At 36.9% G+C, this 26,903-nt stretch overlaps 1 protein-coding gene across 4 annotated transcripts in view; it reads right to left on the bottom strand.

Moving 5' to 3' along the window:
• Positions 1 to 5,424: 5,424 nt before the first annotated feature.
• Positions 5,425 to 26,903, bottom strand: part of igsf9bb (immunoglobulin superfamily, member 9Bb) — a 682,739-nt gene continuing 661,260 nt past the window's right edge. For 3 of the 4 annotated variants that reach the window (XM_072593172.1, XM_072593171.1, XM_072593173.1), the window contains one exon: positions 5,425 to 22,811. In XM_072593172.1, coding sequence (XP_072449273.1) covers positions 22,585 to 22,811 — 227 coding nt within the window. In that variant the 3' untranslated portion in view covers positions 5,425 to 22,584. The remainder of the gene's footprint in view (positions 22,812 to 26,903) is intronic. The other variant, XR_011963911.1, reaches the window with a different exon arrangement.

Here is a 26,903-nt window from a genome sequence, read left to right on the forward strand (position 1 = left end):
GCTGAGGTGTTAGATGAATACCTTGCATCTGTCTTTATACATGAGAGAAATGCTGCTGAGGGATGATGACAGGGGAGGAAGTGTAGCCACTGGTACAGTTTAAAATGGATGAGAAGGAGGTATTGGATAATCTGTCAGTACTTAAAGTTGATAAGACACTGGGGCCAGATGAAATGTATCCAAGGACATTGAAGAAAGAGAGAGTCAAAACTGCACAGGCACTGACAACAAACATTTAAATTTCCTTTGATTTGGGAAGGTGCTAGAATTGCAAACATTATGCTCCTGTTCAAAGGTTGTTATACACATAGGCCCAGTAATTACAGACCAGTCAGTTTAACCTCAGCGGTGAAAAAGTTATTCAGGATAGAATTAACAGTCATGTGAAATAATGTGGGTCAATTCAGAACAGTCAGTGTACATTTGTTAAGGAGTTTTCAAAAGGGGTTTAATGAGAAAAAGTGATAGGTCATGAAGTAAGAGGATACAAAATTGGCTGAGTGATAGGAGACAGAGAACAATGGTCAATGCATATTTTTCAGCTTTGAGGAAGGCTTGTTGTGGAGTTCCCAAGGATTCAGTCTAACACATTCACAGCTCATAATGTGGTCTCCTCTGCATAGAGGAAATGAAGTGTAGATGAGTGGGCCACTTTGCAGAACACCCACATTCTGCCCGCAAAATAGATCCTGAGCTTCCAGTTGCCTGCCCGTTTAACACACCACCCTGTTCCAGTTCTGAGGAAGGGTCACTGGACCCGAAACATTAGCTCTGATTTCTCTTCACAGATGCTGCCAGACCTGCTGAACTTTTCCAACAACTTCTGTTTTTGTTTCAGTTTAGGGAGCCTAACTTTCCCTTATGCATTTGTAAACTGTGAATAGGACAGTGAAGATGCAGAACATAGAAAGACAGTATAACATAAAAGACTGCAGTATAATGTTCCTATCTGTGGGCCAGGAGGCCTGAATTCAGCTCCAGCGGGTTTCATGACATTTCTAAACAGGTTGACTGGAAAATATCTGAAATAAAGTGTATTATCCTAAAGATGTATGTGAACAGAGAGACCGTGAATATGAATAAGTAATTAAATCTGGTAGGACAGGCAGAGAATTTGAGGTTTCATTAATAGGGACGTAGAATACAAGGCCAGGAAGGTTATGCTGAACATTTAAAGGACACTGGTCAGATCTTAGCTGGAATATCATGTACAGTTTAGGGTGCCATACTGTAGGAAGGATTTGAATCCAATGGAAAAATTGCAGAAAGGTTTACAACCTGGTTCCAGGGATGGGAATCTTTAGTGACAGGGGTAAAGTGGAGAGGTTGAGTCCACTTGCTAGGACAGGAAAAGGCTGAGCAAGGATTTGACACCGTTTTCAAAATCATGAGGGGTCTGGACAGAGTAAATAGCGAGTAACTGTTCTTCTTTTTAAAAGGAACGAGGATTTTTAAGCCGAGAGGAGAAAGATTTAAATAAGACATGTGGGGCAATCTTATTTACAGAGAGTGGTTCACGTATAGAATAAACTTCCAAAGGAAATGATGAATGCAGTTATAATGTTTAAAAGACATTTTCATAAGTACATGAATGAAAACCTTTTGGAGTGTTATGGGGTAAGTACAAGCAGTGGACTAGTTTTCGTTCGGGATTATAGCCGGCATGGACGGGTTGGACTGAAGTTTCTGCTTCCATGCTGTACGACTCTATAATTCCATGACCAGAGCAAAAGATGAGGTGAGGTAAAACATTTCCACACAGTGAATAGCCTTGGTTTGGAATTCCCTGTCTGGAAGATTGAGGAAGGTTCAACTGAGGCAACTGAAAGGGCTTTGGATGATTGTTTAAATAGAAACAATGTGCAGGGTTAATGGGAAAAGGTAAGAGTTTACTACTAGGTCAATATGATCAGACAGTCAGAACAGATGCAATGAACCAACTGGATTTTGCCTGCACTATAGAATTTTCTTCCTAATATTACTGAATTCTGCTTCTATCACTCATTCAGATAGTGTGCTGTAGGTCAGAACAAGCTACTGGATAAACAAATGCTTTGATACATCAGGTCTGTGCTGTTATTTGCTTTAAATCCGTGCCCAATAGTTAGACAGGAATTCATCAGAAGGGCATAGTAATGTAAAGGTGATGGCTATTATTACATCAAGTGAGTGGTGTAGAAGGATATACATGATCCTTCTCAAGTGGAACTCATGCGAGGCAAACAAACTGAACTATAAAGCATTTTACTGGTTCTAAAATTTTGACTGATTGGTCCTTTTTTCCAAATGATCCATGGGACTGTATTTAGAGTCAGAGGTGACACCACTTCTCTACGTAAACAGATGGACACAAAAGATTCTACCAGATGTGATTGAGTGAGCACAAGAAACAAACCCCAATTATGCCTGTGGTTGTGTAATTCATACAAATGAAGCAACCCCCTATTGATTCTTCAAATCCAGTAGTGTTGGCATTAGAGGATATTGGTTATGAACTCACCTTAAACAAAGCCCATTAAATTTTGGTTGCCACTATGTTAACTGATCAACGTTACAACTAGCTGTTAATCTTGGAGTAATCATGAACAAATATACAAATGAGCAATTTCCAAATACTGGTTGTTATGACTCCACTAATGGTACTACTGGGCATGCCAGATGCTCTGAATAAAATCTGGCTTGAAAAGTCATTTTGTTTTTAGTTAATTCACTGAAACATAGTCACATGAAACTGTAGATTTTTTTGACATTAGAAATAAAAATTTCCTGTTCCTGACATCACCACAAACCCCAGCAACCCCATCCAGGACAAACATATAAATAGAAAGCAGGAGACAACAGCTTCGCTTCACTTGGAGGTCGCCACTGGTGATGTTACCTAGCCAGGTAATGAAATGTCTGGATATCAAACCTACAGCTCAGTGAGCAAACCTACACCCTAAACCTCAACCTGAGCCACAAACCTTCACAAACCTTGCATAAAAAAAAGAGCTATCTAAGTATAGAACACAGTTTTAAAGTTTTAAAATACACAACAAAATGAAGTCTCATCCCTTTTCTTCACATACTCAAATCTAGAAACAAAAATCCCTATACATCAAATCTTTCAGTTTGACATAAGTGATTCTCCGCAAGTCTTTCCTGAGAACTATGAAATCTTCTTAAATGAGTGCTCACAAATCTGAGATCTTTCTCAACTTTTAATAAACTTTCTCAGCTTTTAATACACAGTAGACCTCAAATCAAACACTCCTGGTCTGGCAGTTACACAAACTAAAAATTTCTACCAAGGTAACTGTACTGGCCTGAACTGTTATGTGTTCTTTTTCAGGGCAAGCAATATTGTTTGCTTCTCACTTCAGTCAGGTCTGCTCTAAGCTTCCAAAACAAAATCAATCTTTCATTATTCTGAACCAAGAATGAACCAGTGGTCTTCAAGGTTTACCCCATCTGTTGTAAGCAACTACAGTAATAACAATCTCCCATCAACACTCCAAAACATCCCTGTTGTCTAAACAGATAGATTAGGTTACAATTCTGGAGAGACTATCTGACCTAGTTATTATTTCAGTAAAACACTTCAGAAAAATAACTAACCCATATGTCACCATTTAAAACCTAAACTGTAAAAATAATATTAATGTATACATATTTAATTCAGATATCTTTCATCACAAGTTTTAGGTAGAAATAGTGCAAAATGCTATCAAATATCCCAGATTGTTCATCAATGCTTAAATCTGCTGTCAGTAAAGATGGACCAATAGAGTGATCAGACATCAACAACAATTGGGACAGTACATATTACAGTAGTTTTGGTTCTCACTATAGTCTAGTTCTCAACCAAAAATCATATTGATAACAAAATCGTAGCTGACGCTCTAACAGGTTCCTTACACCATGCATGTGTACAATTATATCTATGACTTTTGATGCAAAAGACCTTGAGCTGGAAAATTAAGTGCTGGTAATAATTTCCTGTTATTGTAGAATTTAAAATTTCCATTTGCATGGGAAATATTGATCTCTTGAGTTTCACTTTTATTTGACATATTTTCCATTTGCATTTCTAAACCAAATGAGTGACAAATATTCACATTTCTTTCCTGTAAGATTCTCTTACATAACAGCTTATTTTCAGGTCTAACATTTTGCAGGTTATTCTGCTAAAATGCTTCTCAAGTAATATTTACTTGTCTTTGTACATTTTGAATATTTATTTTAAAAAAGGAAAGTACACATATTGTGCCAAAGTTTTGAATTGCAACAATTTGACAATTATAACGGCGACTATTCAGTGGTCAAAGTGAAGTGTTGTGAGTGGAATTCTTAGCTATGGTTCAGTGGGCCATGCTCAACAGAGTGATAAGGTGGTACCTCAAGTCTTTTATCTAGGACAATATTCTAATGCCAATGTGAGTGGAATGCTGCACTCTTGGAAATGTCATTCTTTCTATGATACGTTAAATGGGCGTGAAGGATACCTTGTCCATGATTGAAAGTCAATGGGGTGATCTCCCTGATATCTGATCAACTGTTGTTCCTTAAGCAATGTTGCTAAAACAGGCCATCTTGTATTTATCATGTTGCTGTTTGTTGTAAATTGCTGTTTGCAAATTGGCTGCACCATTTCAGCCATTTCATTACATTTCATTAACTGTAAAACATGCAGGTAATTCTGGATGAATTGTGCTGTATAAATTCAAATCTATCAATCGGTTAAATTGATATATTGTATGAATTTATTTCCCATTTGTTCATGCCAGCTTTGAATTATCAAAGGATCATAGAAAAATCAGAAAATTCATTGAGTGAATGTACTCTAAACCAAACTGTTTGACATTTACAAACAATTGTTATATTCGGTCTGGCTTCCATCATATCACAAGACCAGTTCAAGCCATTATATTTAATTGTTTGCAGCAGCATGGTGGCTCAGTGGTTAGCACTACTGCCTCACAATACTAGGGAATCATGTTTGATTCCATCGTCAGGTGACTGCCTGTATGGAGTTTGTTAATTCACCTGGTGTCTGCTTGGGTTTCCTTCGGGTGTTCTGGTTTCCTCCCACAGTCCAAAGATGTCCAGGTTAGGTGGACTGGCCATGTTAAATTGCTCATTGTGTCCAGGAATATGCAGGCTGGACGGATTAGCCGTAAGAAATGCAGGGTTATAGGATGGGGGGTGGGTGGGTCTGGGTGGGATGCTCTTTGGAGAGTTGGTGTGACTCGATGGGCCAAATGGCCTACCTCCACACTGTAGGGATTCTAAGATTCTATGAAAAACATGCATTCCCTTTGTGAGACCAAGCTTTTCTTATCAGAAAGTATCAAATATACCAGAACAAAGAAATTTTCAGATACGTGCAGGCTATTTTTTGGAAAGATTTATTATATCAAAATACAAAACATTTTTTGAAGCAGATTAATGTTACATGGGAATTAAGCAGCTGAAAATGTCCACACAGTAGTTCCCGCACTACCTTGCAGTTAAATGTCCTCTATTGTTTCTTTGACATGTTCTGAGCCAAGCACACACATTTCTTCATGAACATGCACCAACTTTACTCTGATTGATTACACAGCAGGTTTGAAATATTTGGAAATGGTTGGGTACCAGGACTCCTCCCATCCTTTTAGAAAATATTAAATAAAAATATTAGCTGGACTGCCGGTATCACCTGCTATTGTAAGTGCATGATATCACTGCCAAAAGATTTGAATGTGAATTGAAAAGCTTATTTAGAACTCACATTATATAGTGAGTTATTGAAGATTATACATTGGTATACTTTTAAGCCTAAAAGGAGAATTAAAGTCTTTAGCAGTGAAATTTTATTCATGTGGTACTGAGAAATTATGTATGCATTGATAAATATTCTCTCTGTACTAGGTTTTCTGATATCCATCACCCTCAAGACATAAGAACAAGACAGCACCATTGAGCCTGCTCCACCTAAGTTGTATTATCTTTTAGGTGCAGAATGGGTTCAATAAGCCACTTCACTGATCCTCTTCCAGTTAGATCTCATCTGAATCCACTTGTGGTTACTGTGTTGCAACATCATTCTATCTATGGACTGACCTATATTAATACTTGATTTTGTTCTGAAGCAATTTTTTTAAAACGTTGACCGTTTTCACATTGAATTGATATAAATAAAGCAATCACCCCACGCTTTGTAGTCCGACTTTAGGAAGGTTGCCTGTTGTAGACTAACATTTTATTGTTACTTTGGAAAGCAGGCACATAAACACCATTGAATTTGCTATTTAAAAATAAATAATTTGGAAGGGTCATTCTGGCCTTGCTTGGCAAGTGACAATTCAGTCAGTTTAAATTCTGAATGGGTGATGTCATAAAAATTAACTATCACCAAGAGATTAAAAATAATGGACATTGTCTATTAAAGTTCTGCAAAATATGAAAACATATTTATTTAGTGAGAGATAAGGCTCAAGTTAAATACTGATGTGTTGGCTTGGGGTAATGTTTACACTTGTGTGCAATAAGGAGCTGTGGGGCTTGGAGAAATAAATATAAATTTCTACTGTATAAATGAAAGATACAATGTGTGCAATTAAGCCTACAGTGACATTCTAATTACTGGTGAGTCTGAATCTATAATTTCAAGACTTCTGGAGAAGGAAGTACCATGCAACAAGAAAGGATGAGTTTCTGAATATTACCAAAATAGGAAGCAAACCCAAACCCATCACAACATATTTGAAATATAAAATATGGTGTAACAACAGATGGCATATAAAAATGGTCTGTCAGATCCATGTAAAAAGCATTTGAAATATGTGCTCACTTCGACTAATCACCAGTTACTAGCTCAGGATATCTACTTAATAAAATTCACTATGTTCACAGCGGACAGTCCTAATCTCATCTAATAAATAAATTATCATCAATAAATAAATAATCTCAACTAATACATCACCCACTTCTGCTGTTAGTCTTTATTCTCATTAGATTCTGCAATATTATGTAAATGAAATAAAATGATATATTTATATCTGTGCTTAGTGCATATACACATTTATTTCATTAAGTATGCAGACATTTGAAAATAATGTCTACATGTCTAAGTATTAAAATATTATTTTAAAAAATTGTTCTGGATGGAAATATTTAATCATTTTACTGACTGAGTGCATTTGAAATATCACTAGAAATGTTGGTATCAAAAATGAAATGAAATATACCAAGGTAAGTTGAAATATGCATAACAATTATAGAGACATGTTATACTTCGGCAATTGCATCCAACATTGTAAATGGAACTAAAGGTTAAATCATACATCTTCATCAGGTTTTTCTCAATTTCAGCATACAGATCACATTTTGATTCTGTTTTCTTGTATTATACTAGAAGTATTTAAATTAGATAATTTACTGTATTCTTTACTGGGGCTGGCATTCCAGACGTAGAGTTTGAGTTAGTGTAATTCTATCATGAAAATCCAGTTGCATTTAGAAGCAATCTAGCCACTGTTGGGTAAGCAGGCAGAATACTCTGCAGAAATCAATACCTGTGCTGGTGGACTAATAATGATAGACAGGTCATATGTGATTCAACAATAAAGTTAAAGGCAGCCACCTCGCCTTCTTGAGTGAAGGTACAGACATGGTTACTGATAGCAGAAATAGGGAAACAAATTACTTTTAAGTAAATATCCCAAAAACCAAATGAAACTTTTAAATCAACCAGAATATCAAGGAAGAAATCATACTGTCCATCATTCAATATCCACTATTATAATGGTATCCAGCATAGTGTTATTATTGAATGGCAATTGAAGAAAACAGAGGACAGGAAATTTCCACCTTTGTCCTGGCAGAATGCATAATGTGGCACTGACTGACAGATTAATCCACTAACAAGTGCCATCTGCACTAAAGCATCACCCCAAAAATTAAAGAATCTATGGACTAAAAGGAAACCAAAATAAGTCTATACCACATGAAAGCAACAGGCCTCATACCAAATCAATATCAATTGACAGAAAATATCAAGACATTGGGAATACCAGTTCTGTGTTTTAAATTAAACCATAACAACATTTCACTTTTCAGCAATAAATGTATTTATGACTTAATTATTTTGTGTTGTTTTAAAAACAGAAATCCAACATTGAATATAGACACTGGGCATTAATGACTCTTCAAATTTGGATATATCATTTCTTTACATAACTTTTGTGTATGAAGTGTTTTCTCTGATAGTAGTTCTCTAATTACATTAAATCACTGCACAGAAACAGGCCATTTGGCCAACCTGTTCTATGATGGTCTTTAAACCCTACACCAGTATCCTTACTTCCCATTGTGTCTATCTCTATCCAGAGTAACTATTAATTCTGACAAATTGGTTATGATTCTTTTGTTTGGCTATCCCTTATATGTCCTGCACACAAACCAGGTAATCCAGCAGTCCACTGTATCATTCCCAATTTCATATTGTTGGGGAAGGAGAGGGAGGCTAAGAGCCCAAGTAGGATATATTGTATTAAATATTCTACAGATAAGGCTTTGGTACAGCACCATTTAGTTTTAGTTATACACATTAACTTTCTGCATTTATTGAAAGAAAAATCACAACAGTAATACCTGAAGTTGATTCAATTAACCCTCCAGTTGCCATTTTATAGATTATTACATGCACAATGCTGATACCAGAAAGAGGAAGCCTTCTGGTAGTTAGCACATGCAGTGATACAATAAGCAGTATTCCACTTTTGCTCTAAAATGTACAAAATGTGTGCATCACATTGTTTAAGTTTATAAATCAGAGAGAAAATTATAAAATTATTTGAAACCAATATATCTGCTTTATAATTAACCAATCAACTTCCCCAAAAAAGAATTGGGAGAATATAGCTGATCAGTTTACTTTGACATTTTCAGCAATGATACAGTTTGCTATATGAGGGGCTGAAGCTTTAGCATCAAGAGGGTTAATGTCACTGCAAAACTGTGCTTCCAATGATCTCTAGAAAAGTTTACTGTGGTAATGTATAAGATGAAAATATTCTGAGTGAGGCTTTGATAAAGAAAATCATTAAAAACTAAAGACCACATTTTATTTCAGAGGGATCCAGTATTGCAGTACAATACCTTAGCTGCAGCACCAAGATGTGTGCATTGTGCATCAGTCGCGTTCAAATTGCAATAATACTATCTGAACAATACATGAGTACAAAGGAGGTCTTGAAAATTATACTGTGCAAACATTGACTCAAAACATTCATGTGGATTGCTATTTTAATGAGGATATTAACCTATTCATTTCAACCCCATAAAGAAGCTTTGCTTTAGAGAGATAAACAACAAACATTTTACTCACTTAATGGAAATTGAGAAAGTGCGTTCATTTAAGATTTGAAAGTGGTTGAGTTGTGATAAGGCTGCAGTGAAAATCACCATCAGTGCGCAGTCAACACAAAAGAACAATGTTGGTCTTTTATTTCAATAACTTACTGTAAAATGTGGTTTGGATATTGTCCAGATGATGTTACTTTAACCAAACTCTATCTCTCTGTGGATCAATATGAACCAGTAAGACCTTCAGTAACCCGTTACCAACTGGACCTGAACAAATCAAGTTAGCTTTTCAAAGAGACCAATTACAATGCTGAATATTATCAAAATTAAATTAAAATTAACATCCACAGTTACGTTAAAAAGACAGCACACACATTTCTGGTTTATGCAGGCTGTGTATCAAAAACATAATTGCATTAAGAACAACGTGTAAGCCTCTAAACAAAAGTTCATTTATCAGCAAAATTTATAATTGGATATCTCTACCACAGCTTTTTATATAGACTTGTTAGAAACATCTTAGAACAGTGATTACACTAATTTACATTCAGGGTATCTTTGCAAGGTCTCTCCTGACCTCAGACAAGTGAATTTTAAAGCTTTTGAAGATGATGATAAAGTTTTGCACCAAATTATATCTGACATCACAAAGAATAAATATAACATCCATCCAATTTCCTCAGTGCGCTGCATGACACGAAAATGGATACAATTCACAAATTGTATGCGTATCCCAGCAATATTGTTTATAAATGAACGAAACCAGTAATTAGGTGCTATATTTATTCCATAGATTCTTCAGTCTTTAAAAGCCCTAAAACTAAATTGAGCCAGTGACATTGTTCTTCATCAGGACTCAGATGCTTTAATTATTTTGAAGGTTCGTTGTATTGCAGAAGTATATCACCACTTTAAAGGGTTGAAAAAGTCGATGTTCAGTCAGTGTTGAAATTGACTTCCTTAAAGATACACTCGAGAGAGTTAGGGAAGGCTGGAGAACTTTGCAAAATAGTTTAGCACATTCTGACCTGGAACAGATTTGAAGTGAAGGCCTCACAAACCAACAAAGTGATCCTGGCTGTTGAAAAGATGCTGGATGGTTTCCTAAAACAGTCAGTTGTCAAATTCTGTAGATTTTATGCAAATAGTGAAATGCAGTTTCAATGGCCTGGAAAAGGTGACACTTGTTTTTTTTAAAAAAAAGTCCAACATGACTAATTTGAATAACAGCAAGCACCAAGAAGATTAACTAATTAGTCAAATTCAGTTGAAAACCATAAAGCTTTGCGAAATCAATCTCAGTAAGTAACATTTTATGCAACAATTTACTGACAACAGCTGTGAAGTGAGTGAATTCAAGTTCAAAACTATCACGGGCTGAACAATTTCACATTTTCAACATTGTTTTATCAATTACTGTTATTTATAATCAGTATGAGAAAACTGTTTAAGAGCAATGACTGTACAAGCCCATCAGATATGGTTCTCCGTACCCCTTTGTTTCTCAGTGCTGGAGTTGGAAACTAACCATGCAGACCAGAAAATGTTCATATTTAACCTTTGGTCTGTGCTAAGCAGTTAGCTCATCTCAGTCAGATTGGCAGTGGGGAGGGGGCACTATATTTGGCCTCAGCATTCAGTGGTTTAGAGGGTGGAGTGCGGTAGATAAGAGAAGAGGCTGCTCAGGTCTATTCTCTTAAGAAATGGGTGTGTCCAGACATCAACGCTGATATCACAATCATGACTGCATTTCCCTCACCAATTACATTGCTTACTGACCATAACTGTTGAAACTCTGCTGTAGAGAATAACCCCATGCATGAGGATTGAGATGTCTTTGGACACCTACAATAGCATCCAGCACAAAATATATTTATTAGAAGAGACAGTGAAAGCAGGAAAATGCAAGTGGCTGAACTATGACCTCTTTGTGTTGTGCCAAAAGGATACCAATTGCAAGAAATTACATTTCTTCAGCCATGATTTGACCAATGAGAATACAGCAATCTCATTGTGAATAAAGCCCACCACACTGTCCCTTCAGAATGACACATCAGCTCAGACATTGTGCAAGAATGTCTCAAGGGCTTATCTTAATATTATTTCCATTTTAACTGGTCTTTCACTTCTCTGGTGGGAGTGATCGGTCATAATTATCTTAAAAACGAAAGCATCAGGAAATCCTGTCATGCGTAACCATCAAAGAGCCACAACCTCCCACCTCCCCCCACCCACGTGAGATGGTGGGCACACTCTAACATGTTCCGTACATCATCTTCAAAGTAACTCCTCATTATGATGAAAAGCTGGGAAGTGTCTCTCCAGTGTGCAACTCAATAAGAAACACAGACTGGGGTTCAGCTTTCCTCTCAGTAAGGAGTTTACACAAGGCAAGCCACTCCTGTTCTTTTAACATTCTACAACAGGAAGACCTAATCTATGCGGCAAAATAGACTGACATCATCAACTGCCGGAACGATAAGTACATTAAATTTTAAATTTACATATATAATCATAAAAGTTACACTTTAATATCTGTACATTATATGTCAAATCCCTATGAACATTTTAGACAGCAGCTCAGACCATTGAGTTAATCTGTCTCTTTCACCATTCTTTCCATGCCATTCCATGTAGAATTCTTATGGAACTCAGATAATAATACGGCAACCATAAAACTACAAACAGAACACATTTGGGAAAATTCTATGTATTGAATAAAGTTGGGGTTGTATTGTTCAGTGGAAGTAACAGAGGCCCTATCGATGCTCACTGATATTTATGTGGAAATTGGACGATAACTTCCACTGACCTGAAATGTCCTACTCCACAAAAATCTGGGTAATACTGGAAGCATGAGAGACCAGGCATTGAGCACATGGAACACAGTCCTAATGGATGAAAATTAAACTCACTAGAAAAATAGGGTTAGATCATTCCTCTTGATTTTTTTTAAGCAGTATAATAAGTGTTCATTATTAACAAACAACTGCTTGAGCACAGAAAATTAACTTATATCAGTGCTGATTCTTACTTCTTCAGCTTTTAGTTACAATTGGAGATTTAGAAGACAAAGCTTTTGTTACTTTTTCTTTGTCCCTTTTGTCTCTCTATCCAATTGTACCCTCCCTTTTATCTTTCTGTATGAGATATGTAATTGACTTCAATATTCTGACAGTTCCGGATTCAGATTCTGTGCTGTTCATCAACATTTCTCCATTCCAATTGGCTAATGAAGAACACAGCCACCTGACCTGTTCACATTCCATCCCAGAAAGCTCTAATGAAGGTCGCTGCACTACTCAAATGGTTGGCTGACAGAAACTTCAATTTATTTGTATTACAGTGAAGATAGAGGTCATTCATCACATGTCCAAGTTGATTCTCCATAAGAGCAATTTAACTAGCACAACTCACATGCTCTTTTTCTGTCGCTCTGCAACTTTCATTCTCTTGAGGTGGTTATCCATTTCCGTTTTGAAAGGCATGACTGAATCTGTCTCCACTACTCTCTCAGAGCATATATTCCAGATCCTAGTTACTTCAGTGAGTTCACAAAAAAAATCCTCAAGTTACTGTTGGTTTTTACTGATCACTTTATATTGATGCCCGTTGCTTCTCCAACCTTTCACCAATGGGAACAATTTCTCTCTATCTACACTGTCTAGAACTTCTATGATTTCAAAAAACAATTTTACCAAATCTCTCAACCTTTTTTAAGAAAACCAAGCCCAGCTTCACCAGTCCATCCACGCATCTGAAGTCCTTCATGTTAAGCCAACAAGCATCTATCTGCAAAATCAACAAAATAATTTGCTGACCAAATATTCTAACACATTATAAATAAAGTACAAATAAAATGAGATGCTGATCTGTGATGGCTCAATTTTTAACACAAGCCAACCATAAAATATTACTGGGAGAGGTTTAACATCAAATGATAAGTAATTCTCTGCTGAGAGCTCAGGCTTACCTGGAGCTGGGATGAAGCAGCTAAAGCTAATTTTTAATTTTGGAAGATACATCTAATACTCTGATGATACAGCTGTTAACATGCTCCCCTGTGGTGACTTCCAGTACTGCTTGATATTTGACTCTGTCAGTTGTATATGGCAAGCATCAACATTAATTAGTTTTAATACGAATGGGAGGCTCACAAAACTAAGGACAGAATTATAACTTGATGAGTCTGGTGGGAAAAGATGGAGTGATTTTGATGGGGGAGCTCTTGCAGCACAATGGGTAGTGCCCCTGCCTCTGCCTCTGAATCACAAGTTCTGGGTTCAAGTACCACTCTGGATGTGTTGGAGAAGGTTGCATTCAAAATGCAACCTAACAGGATGATTATTCCGCAACACTCCACAATAGCGCATGGTAAGAGGGAGAAAGATTCCTGGTCAGCCATGTGATGGAAAATAAACTTTAAAACCTCCACCTTCACTATTTATAACAACAGGCTACAATACACATGTGAAAATGTGTGGTGTCATGTTGTCATAGCAACCCAGGCTCCATCGGCAGTGAGTTGGTAATGAAGGTGTGGTCGGCTGGATAGCTAGTGTATATTAGATTGATACCAGCAGTGCACAGGGTTCAAGCTCCATTGCAGCTAGGGTACATTTGGGAACTCCATCCTTGCCCTCTCCCTGTGGTGGAGGTCAGAGTGTTGTGGGTTAAATCTGCCGTTGTTCAAAGAACTCAAGAGGACATTTGGTGGCTACTTTACACCCTGTCGATTTTCATTTTCCAAGGAAAAGATATAAGATGCACAGCAACCTCTCCACTTCCTGTGGGTTCAGTGATAAAGTCTCCCCACTTGCTGGAGGTTTACTTATAAAGTCACCTCACTTCCTGCAGGCTCAGTTATAAAACCTCACTTCCTACAGGTTCAGTTATAAAGACTCCCCACTTCCTGTGGGCTCAGTTATAAAGTCTCCCTACTTCCTATGGGCTCAGTTATAAAACTCTACTCCCTTCAGTTATAAAACCTCCCCACTTCCTGTGATTGCAGTAATATTTGCCCTCTAAATGCTTTGCCTTGATGGACTCAAATTGATGATGGATGACAAACTCAAAGGTACAGGTTCACTGAACAAAGAATCACAGAATAAATCATTACCATTTCCAATCCATTGATCTCATGGGTGTGTTACTGATTACATGAGCTACATTGCAGTCAATTGTTTTAAACTCCTTTAACAAGGTCAGGCCATATGCAGAAGTATTCTGGGAATAAAACTACAATATTAGCTGTAAATTTGTATCTTCTGGGACTGTGTCAGTTAAAAATGTTTTTACTGAAGAGCTTGATAACTGTCAGATAATCACCTTAACATTTGACTGAATTGAAATTCAGGCCCCACAGACTAAAGGACGGGGACCTAATAGACTACACTAACTTCGGAAAGTCACTTTTGAAGGAACAAACAAGTTGGACAAAGGCTACATTTGTGGTGTAAATGACCAAATCAGAGTTGCTGAAGACATGCAGAAAGCTTGTTTGTTAGCCCATAACCCAAGACTGTAGAATACTGTGGTTAGGTCTGGCCCATTCATGCTTCCTGGTTACTCATTCATTATATTATTATTGCCTATACATTCTCCCTGAATATTCTTCCTGAACCAATACTCCTTACTATCTGATCCAATACAAATAACTTAGTTTTGTTTTGAAACATGACACAATCATAGAATCACAGAGGCCCTACAGTGTGGAAAGAGGTCAATCAGCCTAGAAAGCCTGACCCTCTGAAAAGCATACTACCTAGCCTCAGTCCCCTTCCCTCCTACTCAGAAACTGCAATACAGGGCTCTGACATATGAGTAATTCTTGTCCAGACAACAGCTAAGTTATTTTGTCCTGCATTATGTTCCAAGTTGAATACCCTGCATTTCCCATGGCTACACATTCCCAGACACTATGGACAATTTAGCATGACCAATCTACCTAATATTATGATTTTAGAAATACGTTTATTCATAATAACATGGATTATTTTTGAATCCAAATCTTTGATCATGCCATGTGATTATCACAAAATAAACAAAGAGTACAACACATTGAATAAAAGCCAAAATCAAAATGTGAATGAATATTCATTTTCTGCTATATGACAATGTTTTCAATCAGCACCTTTAGGAACAAATAGAAAAATAAAACAAATTTTTTTCTTTGGTCACCATGCAGCATAATGGATTCTCCACAAAACACTGTCAAATGGCTGGAAAAATAGCTTAGGATAGTAGTTTTGCCACTAATTTCACATGTTTGTCACCAGCATCCTAAGTCCTCAATTTATCATTTTCAAAGGGGGATGGAAGCAGATAGTGCCAACTGGGATCTCAATTAGCTTCTTTGTCATTACCTTGAAGAGATGAACTATATAGGCAGTCCCTGGGTTGCAAACAGGTTCTGTTCCAGAGTCCGTGCACAAGTTGACTTGTACGCAAGTTGGAACATAATGCAGGACAATATAAAGGTAGCTATTTGTCAGGACAAGAAATATTCATATGTCAGATCTTTACAATTTGAGCCGTGTGTGGTAGTTTGTAAGTATGAGTGTTGGTAATTCGTTTGTAAATCAGGGATCCCTGTAAATCTAAATGTTATGAACATATTATTTTCTGGTGGTGGCTTTATATTTCAATTGGTAGTTCCCCAATTTTCTTCACCACCTATGCTAAGCTGCCCTCACTCTCTGTGCCTTTTTAGATAAGCTGTTAATTTGAAAATTGAGTTAACTATTCCTAAGCCTTGATAGAACGCTATTCTTTCACGTCTTAGAACATCAGAACATGAAGGTTAATTCCACACCCTCCCCATCCATTTAACAATGTTCTGTACCCTGCAGCATTTTCAAATTATGTAAGATAACAATCAGATACTACCTCTGTTGTCCTCCAGAAATGACATCTCATACGTTTCAGCATGATGTTGTCAAGACAACATCACTAGCATGCTGCCAATGAGTGAATCTCTGACTCTACACAGAAAGGTCTATACACATGAAATATATTTTTTATAGAAGTGTAAACTTGACACACGAGGTGAGGTGGAAAACAAGGGGCACTTGCTGAGCAAAGGGCAGCTTCTACAGAAAACATCTCAAGGGATAAAAATTCGACAGCACAACCTACCCTTCAGATTTATCATCTTAGACAATTTTCTTTAATAATGTAAAGCAAACATTACCAATTCATCTAGCAATGTCCACACACAATTCATATTGAATTTAAAAGAGTTCTGAATATGTTATCGAAGAGCATGTTATACTCAACTGCAGCCCTTTCTGAATAACACTGATTCTGATACAATGATACTCAAGTAGTTAAAACTGTTGTCGAGGAAGCAAGTGGAATTCAAGGGCAAAATGCCATGACATGCAGGATGATGTAAGAAATGTTGGTTATGACCTTTTATGGTTTATAAGCTCAAATCTTAAATGAGTAGAAGGTAGTAAGCAACTTTAACAGAAAGTTAAAGACTGCATAGTATCTATAAATAAGACCCAGTCTACGATGGCATTTTTACAGTCATGTAGCATTGCAAATCTACCCAATATCATTCTGTAATGGAAAGTGGGTTGGTGTGGTGGGTGGAGGAAGGTGAATTTCCTTTTCTAAAGAAAAACATGAATTGTAATTAATTACCCAGTAATAAAGTAATGGAAATTAAAACCTTATAAAATGAGAGAATGTAATTTTAATAGTTGGTATCAATAATTATTTGCTAAACGATATTCATAGATCAGTGAAACTGATGTGAAAATTTATGAACCAGATACAGAGTATTGAGCAGGAATGGAAACTGAGACTTTTAAGTTATTTTTCATTTGATAAGGGTGGAGTTGGAAAAGCCACCATTTATTTCTCACCTGTTGTTGCTCTTGGGAAGAAAGTAGTGAGCTGAGATCTGGGCAAACCAGAGGGTTGACTAGTGTGGGGAGGAAGATGAAATTAAAAAGGACACAAAATGGAAAGCAGTGATTTGAGAAAAGTGGTACTGCTAAGAGATTCAGATGAAATGTGTCTTGACACATACTGAGGAGACATTGTGCATTGAGGTCAAGGGTAGTAAATGTATTTGTTACTTTTATAGACTTTCTGGACAGTGGGAGCACGTAAGCAAGTAATGTCTCACAGATCAGAGAGATCTATTAAAACAGCCAGACATTAATCTTGAGGTTTTCAATTACTGGGTATTGACTGGCAAAAGAGCAGAAAAGATTAGGGGCAGTGCAATACTTACTTTGAGGGACATATATGAGGATACTTGTGGAACAACTTATTGAGTCGGAGGCTAATCTGCATCCAATCTTAAATTATGGTACAGCCATAATATAGTAGATAGAGGTAAAGGAGAATCTAGAATTTAGTGATTGAGGTGAAATACACTGAATAAATTCAAGAGCAATGGGCCAGATTTTGCATGAAGCAAAAAGGTGAGGATAACAACATTCACAGCTATTATGAGGTGAAGTGGACACGAATTTTTGAAGTCTGTACAACCTCTCCATGTCTACTCTGTCAAACCTTCTGAGAAACATACATGTTTCAGTAAGGTGTCCTCTCACTCTTTTAAGCTCAAATAAGTCGACCTCATCAACTCTCTTCATAAGAAAATTGCTCCATAACCAGGAATAACCTAGTGAAACTTCTCTGGCTGCCTCCAAATTCCTAATTATCTTTTCTTAGATAGACCAAAATTGCTCAAAGCAAATAATCACTATGTGGTTGGGCCTTGTCCATTCATATTTCCTGGTCATGTATTCATCATAACATTATTGCCTGATACTTTTTCCCTGAATATTCTCCCTAGACCAAGATTCTTCACTATCTGTCACAAGAAAATAACCTGGCTTTGTTCTGAAATATCACATAATGCTATGACTTTAGAAATAATTCATTCTGAATCATATGGATTTGTGAATTACAAGTGAAGCTATTAATGTTGGCAAAGTATAAGTGAGGCTGATAATTAAGTGTAATTGGATGGAGAAGGAATTAAGTGAAACATATTAAATGAGTGGCTCTCTGGTAAAGGAAGGGAAGCTCTGGCCTTCCAAAAGATTTTTAAATTTGTTGTATAATGAGTTCTTCCTATTCATGGAACACTTGGATCATCTCATACTTAAAAGCTATGAACAATGCTGCTGCTTTAACATGTTTTACTTTCCTTACTTTAGTGCTTCATGCTGTTATGGCACAGCTGACAATGTCCTTCTCTCTGAGCCAGAAGTTCCTAGTTTAAGACCTACTCCAGGACCTGATGGTGTGTTATGATCATGGCCAAACAGTTTGAGCACCAAGTATAGGAACAAATTGCTGCAGATGCTGGAATCTGTACTGAACACAATAAATACTGGAGATCAGAAGGGATGGGGCAGCATCCATGGATAGAGAGAAAGGTAACATTTCGAGTCTAGATGAGCTCTGATGAAGAATCATCTAGATTCGAAACATTAGCTTGCTCTCTCTCCATGGATGCTGCCTGACCTGTTGTAATCTCTTGCATTTGTTGTTTTCAGTTTAAGCATCAATCCGTAAATCATTCCAGCAATGTCAATAACAAGTATTAGAATGGAAGAGACTCCTGGCCAGACATGTAATATAAAGTAAGTTGGAGCTTCTATCGTCACTTTCCATTGTTCCAGACTATGACATACATAGAAAAATACATGTTGCTGCAGCAACCCAGATTACCTGAGTGAACTGTAACAAACTATCTCCAAATTAGTCTTAGCTTAAGAAGGTAGTGTGCTATTTATCATGATTGAACCCTGCCTTTTGTACTTTGCAAGTACTACATGGTCCTCACTCTGTAAAAAAATGTTAATTGTGTACAGCTAATCAGCATGCAATGACGTTTTGCACTATGCATCAAACTGAGCTCACAACAGTATATCGCGAAGGTATATCCTCCAAGATATTCTATAGGCTTATACATGCTTGTCCATCCATGATCCTACTTTGATTAGACAAAAGCAACAGTATGTTATATCTGGGAATAAAATATTCAAAATGTGACAGGATTCCAACAGGAACAGAAATATATTTTGTCATCTGTTGTGCCTGTTTCACCATTCATTTAGACTGTAGCTCATCTGTCTCAACTCATGTTATTCATTTTTTGCCCCATTACCTTCAATATCTTTTTCTAAAAAAAACTACAAGATCTAGGTCTTCAAAATTGAAGCATTCACAGCCTTCTTCACTTCATTCCTAATGCCACATCAACAAATACATCCTGAAATTTTTACCATGCAGCAGAATCATCCTGATAAACAAGAACTATCTTAATATCCTACAGTTTATTTCCTCTATACATTTTTCTAGGCTAATTTCACTTTCCTTTTCCTCTACTTTTCTTCAAAGTATACTTGGCTTCTGAGCTGCATGCATCATTAATAAAGCATCTGTAAAAATGAACATCTCAGTACATAAAGACTTTTGCTAAGAGAAAATGTCCTTATCCAACATTGGTGAGGCAGATGCCACACACTAATTACACATTGTTATAAATATATTTATCCATTTCAATACTTTTTCTGAATAAACATTTTTCTGTAAAAATGTTTCCACATCAAGCCAAGAAAAAAAATTAAATACAGAGCAGGAAGTCATGATTCAAGTACATTGCACTTGTCTTTTGATGTACTGATTACATTTAAATGATATACAGAAAGGTCTTCGCTCTCAGTTTAACTTATTCAAAGATTTCTTTGAAAAGTATTGCAGAATGTTGAGTGGAATAGTCTTGTAATTGTGTAGTCACTGACAAGCATTTCATTCAAACCATATAAGTTGATGTTAAAATATACTCCGATGGCACTTCTAATGCAGAACGAATCAAAAGAAAGATGAGAGTCATATTCCTAAACATATAAATCACTGCAGACCACTTATCTGATATCCCACCTGAAACATTGAGTTATGGCAGTGCTTTAATAAATGGACCACTCCCATGAACTCATGAACATGTCATTAAAATCTGTCCTCGATTACAAGGATACCAATGTCACACTAACCATTATTCCAAAGCTACTTAATTTCACGTCAAGTGGGTTTTTGCAGTGATTACACAAATCACAAGATTTGGTGATAATTGTTTAGAGAAAATGATGTAATTTGATATTAAAAGGTTCTAAAATATCGGGTGATGCTTATTAGGCATGAATCCTAATATAACAACAAGTTACAGACTGAAAATTCCTTTTTACTGTTTTTGGATTTTGCTGAAATTCTGTTGGATTGCATCAGTTTGATGCTAACTTTATTCACATTATGAGATGCCCAAAAAGAGAAAGGCAGTGTAATGAAGAAGGTAAGGTTGCAGCTAGCCAAAGCTGCCCATGAGTAAAAATTTACAAAGGTTTAGAGGTCATTATGCATTAATAAGTATACGTATTACTAAAATCTGGTAGAAGGCAAGTAAAAATGAATTTTGGCTATTGTAATATTTCATTTTACTGCCTCTACATCTTTCCTCACTTCATTTTCTCCTCAATATTTAAGGATAAGATCTATTAATGTAGTACAGTTTACTTCCTGTTAGTCTATAAAATGCCTAATTAACCATGACAATAAAATATTACATTCATATTTTACTAATCTTTACCTGAATACTAGGTTAATTTTGCTTTTGGAATATCCAATCAGCCATCAAACATGCAAAGTCTAGTCAGTTTAAGGAGATTCAGTCTTGCAACATTGAATCATTTTTGATTTGCTATTTTCAATCAATTTCTTTCAAATACATCAATCTTCTGATTGGATATTGAAAGACAAATAACCCATTGGATTATGTCTTTCTGATGAACAGGCACTGATAATGACAATAGTCTTAAGGACAGATTATTAGCAAGGCTAATAAAAACTGAACATAAGTAGTCAGATTGATTACCAGTTCCTAATACACAGAAATTAGCTTTCTCAAGGAATACCATCATGTGACTAACCTGTCACAGGATCTATGAAGGGATCTACTATCCCAGTGATATACTCAGATGCATGGATAAAAAAAAACTACTTTATTGCCAGTATGAATGTGTGAAGAATGTTTACAGAGCTTTGTAAGTGCATGAATAAGTGAAAAGACTAAATTCACCCATTTATGATCATTTGACTCTGACAACAAACATTTCTGGTAAAAACTACCAGATATGAAAAAGGAAATTGACTGACACAAGAGAGAAAGCCAATGGGTTAATCCATTGCTGAAAGCAAGGAAAAACCAGAAGAATACTTTAGCAGATATGATTGTTAGCCTTGTTTTAGATGGCGTAATAGTCTTAACACCATCTTGAACAAGGTAACCAAATCATTCCATTCATCAGCTTACCTACACAAAACTGAATGCTCCTTGAATGAATTTCCAGTACTTGGGTAGACATCTTGTAAAATAAGTTTGATTCATCCACCCGATATGCAAGAACAAAAACTATGTTGTTGATCAACAGAGCAAAAGAAAGCTTAAAATCTCAAAGTTGAAGCCACTTTGGAGCAGTTGAATGACAATTTTCGCAAACCCACGATAATGAATGGAGACTAACAAAATAGGTCCTTGGGCTTTTCAGCAGAAAACATATAAGGGGGGGAAAAGAGCAGGCATGTGCCATTCAGTACTCTCAACTTTCATTCCAAATCTTACTACAAATGAAGCATTACTCATTGTTCTCATACACTGTACAAAAGCAATAAATTCAGCATCTGACATGGTGCCATCTTAAGTGGCAGATGGAGATGTCAGATATATACCTGTCAGAAACTGAGACATCATAGAGCAGGAAAATCTGTTGAAACAAGTTTATCATCTCAGCTTAATTTATAAGTCATTATTGACTGCTCTGTCACTTTGCTGTTAAGAAATTATTTTGGAGGGGACACTGATGGACAGATAAATGTTCCCCAGTTAGAAGTGTTATTATAGACTTGGCAAAACAAAATTATTACAAACTACATGTTTCTTCACACCATTTCTTTTTCAAGCAGTTAAACTAAATAGATTGGTGAAACAAAACATTGCCACCCTTTAAGTAATCCTTTCGAGGGATATATACGAATATGGGGTGGTTACTTTTAGTTGTGGGGTAGGTAGCTAAGAATATAGCACTGTAGCACTGCTGTTTGCACAACTGAGACCACAAAGCTAATTTCTACCACAGAGTCTGTACTTGACCTTTTTGAGCAGGAAACACATTCTGTACACAGATTTACAAATCTTGTCAAGTATCTTGTCACAACTAATAATTATAACTAGAGCTGCGTTGCCTGCCCCTGGTGTTCTTCATGATCTACGTGATCTAGAATGGCCATTTCATCCTCAGGCTGGTGTCTGTACTTGTGAAACTCTTCTTTCATGGCAGAAAAATAAGCATAAGGGTCCTGACGGGAGTGTCTCTTCTTCTTCTGGAGGTAGAGAATGCCTTGGGGCTGGAGAACCTGAGATTCACCGGGCTGCTGGACCTGTGAGATTGGAAAACCTAACCGAAGAAAGGAGAATTTAATTAGATGTCAACTAAACAACAATGTTAGTGTATATGCGATAGCCCTTAAACATTAAAAAAAAACCTCATGCACAGGATCTATGCGTCACTGACTAGGCCCGTTCCCAATTACCCTGAGGGCAGTTATGAATCAACTACATTGCACTGGGTTTGGAGTCACATGTAGGATAGACCAAGTAAGGATGGCAGTTTCCTTCCTTGAAGGACATGAGTGAACCTGAAACGTCGATTTCGAAGCTACTTGGATGCTGCCTGAACTGCTGTGCTCTTCCAGCACCACTAGTCCAGAATCTGGTTTCCAGCATCTGCAGTCATTGCTTTTACCTGTTAGTGAACCAGTCTGTTCCCCCCCATCCCAACAACTGGCAATGGTTTCACATTCCTAATTAGACTCTTGTTTTATTGATTCAAACTCCACCATCTGCCAAGGCAGGATTCAAGCTTAGATCCAAAAACATTACATGGGTCTCTTGATTAATACTCCAGGAGTAATACCACTAGGCTATCACTCCCCTTGTTGAGATGGGAATTACATTTAAAATTCTTTATTAGCTACTACCAATGTCCCTACAGACTTTGATCTTACTTTAATGCAGGAAGTTGAGGAGACTCCATTTTGAGCTGCCATCATTTTTGTCTGCCTACTCCGGCAGCATCCAGTCTCTCCTGGTGGGGGCCGTTGACATTGCTGTGTGCCTTCTGTTTGGTCCTGCTGCCTACCATCTTAATAGAATGATAAGCATAGAGGGGGCCACTTAGGAGGCTGCTGCTTGGATGAAGGCACCAGTGGAAAAACTGATAATATATGTAGTCTCAGAACCTTTACATAAATATGATATTGGAATTCCCATAACCATTGGATTCCCCCCCCAATAAATGAATTTCCTATTCCTAGCGTGATTTAAATTATTAAATGCCCACAAGACTGATATTAATCAATTTTACAGGAGTTGGGAGGTCATGTTGCAACTGTACAGGACATTGGTTAGGCCACTGTTGGAATATTGCATGCAATTCTGCTCTCCTTCCAATCAGAAAGATGTTGTGAAACTTGAAAGGGTTCAGAAAAGATTTACAAGGATGTTGCCAGGGTTGGAGGATTTGAGCTATAGGGAGAGGCTGAACAGGCTGGGGCTATTTTCCCTGGAGCGTTGGAGGCTGAGAGGTGACCATATGGAGGTTTACAAAATTATGAGGGGCATGGATAGGGTAAATAGGTAAAATCTTTTCCCTGGGGTCGGGGAGTCCAGAACTAGAGGGCATAGGTTGAGGGTGAGAGGGGAAAGATATAAAAGAGACCTTAGGGGCAACTTTTTCACGCAGAGGGTGGTACACGTATGGAATGAGCTGCCAGAGGAAGTGGTGGAGGCTGGTACAATTGCAACATTTAAGAGGCATTTGGATGGGTATATGAATAGGAAGGGTTTGGAGGGATATGGGCCAGGTGCTGGCAGGTGGGACTAGATTGGGTTGGGATATCTGGTTGGCATGGACGGGTTGGACCAAAGGGTCTGTTTCTATGCTGTACACCTCTATGACTCTATGACTCTTTCGCTAATGTTCTCCCTTCTCTTGTGAAGATGTGGAATCCTGGTGGGTTACAATTCCAGAGCATTAGATACTTTATACCAACTTCCCCAAAAAGGACATTTTTCATATATCAACCAATATAAACTTTGGGAGATTATTCACTTGTGTGACATCATAAGGGCTGCTAATCCAACTCTCACCAAATGTTTATACAGTCGCATTGATGAGTAATAATTGGGAATCCTAATTAAGTATCTCTCCTTAGCTCTGGGGTCACATAGACAATTGTTGAAACTCAACTGCTGCCATAGTAGAGATTACTTGACTTTGCATACAGATTATAAACATCTTTGCTTACGTATGTTCAGTAAAATGCTGACTTGAGCAACTGCATATTGGGGAGCCAAGAGGTATTAACTGCTCATCACAGTGAAGACTAAAACATCATTGTAAGATTATAGTAGAAAATACAAAGACCAACTGGTGGACTTATCATGTGGCTATCAATTGGAACAACAAGAAAAATGTCTTAGAACAATAATTATACAATGTTTTGGGACATACTGAAAAGTCATAATATTCCTGGGAAGACATTTTGCTTAAAAGTAATGTTTAAATTCTTTATTAATGCTGTAATGTCCTTTATTTGTTTGTTTCCCTCATTTCTGCATACATCTTTGCTGTTCTGTTGCAAACATTCTGCCTGCTAGAAAGGGAGGAATAACAATTGTTCAGTTTTAAAGAACACATCAACCTTCCTTCTTACCCTTCTTTCAACAGTTCCCTAGAGCAATCAGCAGATACAAAGAACTCACGGTTATGCATATATTAGAGTATCTTACAAATCCACTGGACAGCAAGACTGACAATTGAATCATTACCTTCAGATGACTTGTACAAAGTTGAGCTTTGAACAGATAAACTTTGATTTTACTTAATATTATCTACAAACATCTTCCACTAAATTTGAGAAAAAAATATAGCAATAGAACCCTACATCTATACATTAACCTTTGTGGGACCAGACAACCCTGTGACTTAATCATATAAGCTTTCCACTACCAGGCTTACAATAAAGACATGATGGAAGGGTTAAGTCAGAAAATGTAAATAGCAACTGATGATTTGCCATCATTGAAAAATTAACTTGATTGATGAGAAAAGTATTGGAATACATCCTCAATAATTATTTAATCCCTTCAGCACATGAAGCATGATATGACTGAGTAATTATATTGGTTACATCTCCAAGTGCATACCACAAAATATGTATACAATATCAGTTAGAAAAAAGTCTACTCAAAAATGTACTATATCAATGAGCAGTCCAAGGTATTAGATAGAAGGCAATGTCACTAATCAATGGAGACCAGAAATAGGAAAACTGCAATGCCATCAATGGTGTAAGATGAGAACAAGGAAAAGCTGATTCATCTTAATACGCTTACCTCAATGTTCAGTCAAATGGATGAACTTTGATCTCAGGAAAATTAGAGGAGAGTAGAAGTAGATTTGCAAGCGAAAGTAAATCAACATACATGAGCTATAGAAACCTAGTTGAATCTTGCTTGTCTGCTCTTAGGTTAATTGATTAAATACTTCTGTTCTTATTTGAAGACTGAGTTCCAAGTTTGAAATGACTTGATTTATATTTCCAGTGGCTTTGAACCCTGGAACAGTGGAAGTTGTGAGGCAAAAATCATAATGCCAGCAAGCATGCAAGGATGAAATGGTCTAGAGATTATTGCGCAATACCTTATTTTCTAGACCTTGGTCGCATCGCCAAAGGTTTGCAGTATAACTTGGTGCTTACGCGCGATGTGACCTTGGCCTGCAAAACATGAATTGTGCAATTAATCGCACAGCCTTCCCTCAGATAGAAATCATGCCTATCTGACCTGCTGTAGGAGAGAATATGCTCCAGAAGTTAACTTTGAGCACTCTCTCATCCTTTGTGTTTTGATTTATTTCATTAAGCCATGATCTTTTTTGCTTAGTGAAATAAGCCAATTCTACTGGAAAGATGTAACAATTAGCTATAATCAATTAGGCCCAGTAAATTTGGCATAATTTAAGCAAAGTTGTGGTTTTTAAGGCTATATAAATTGGTAACCTTTCAGCATAAGTGTTACTAGCCACTTGTTGCAAGCAAACATTTGATATTAAGATGTAGATACCATTGGAGTAGAGTATATACATGAATATCAAGGTCAGGCACAATATTACTAATTGTAAAATCTTGTATCAGACCAATGGAAGGAGTGAAAATTTATTTTTGATGGTGATTAAAAGCCTGAAATTAAATGAGTTTGCAGAATTTAAAGTAATTCCTCATGGACATGGATCCACAGCAGAACTTTGCTTGTAGCTCAATATTAGTTGGAGATGTTCATCCTGAAATGTCGGAGGGTAGACAATAGAAACAATGAACTTCTCATGGGTTGTAAGGTGAAGAATGTTATGCTTGGCTCAATTTGAACAGTGAAGCAGATTCAAATGGGAGTAGAGAAGAAGTGCTGTGCTTCCTATGACAGTGGT

This window comes from Chiloscyllium punctatum, chromosome 23 (genome assembly GCF_047496795.1).
Source record: "Chiloscyllium punctatum isolate Juve2018m chromosome 23, sChiPun1.3, whole genome shotgun sequence".
NCBI lineage: Eukaryota > Metazoa > Chordata > Chondrichthyes > Orectolobiformes > Hemiscylliidae > Chiloscyllium > Chiloscyllium punctatum.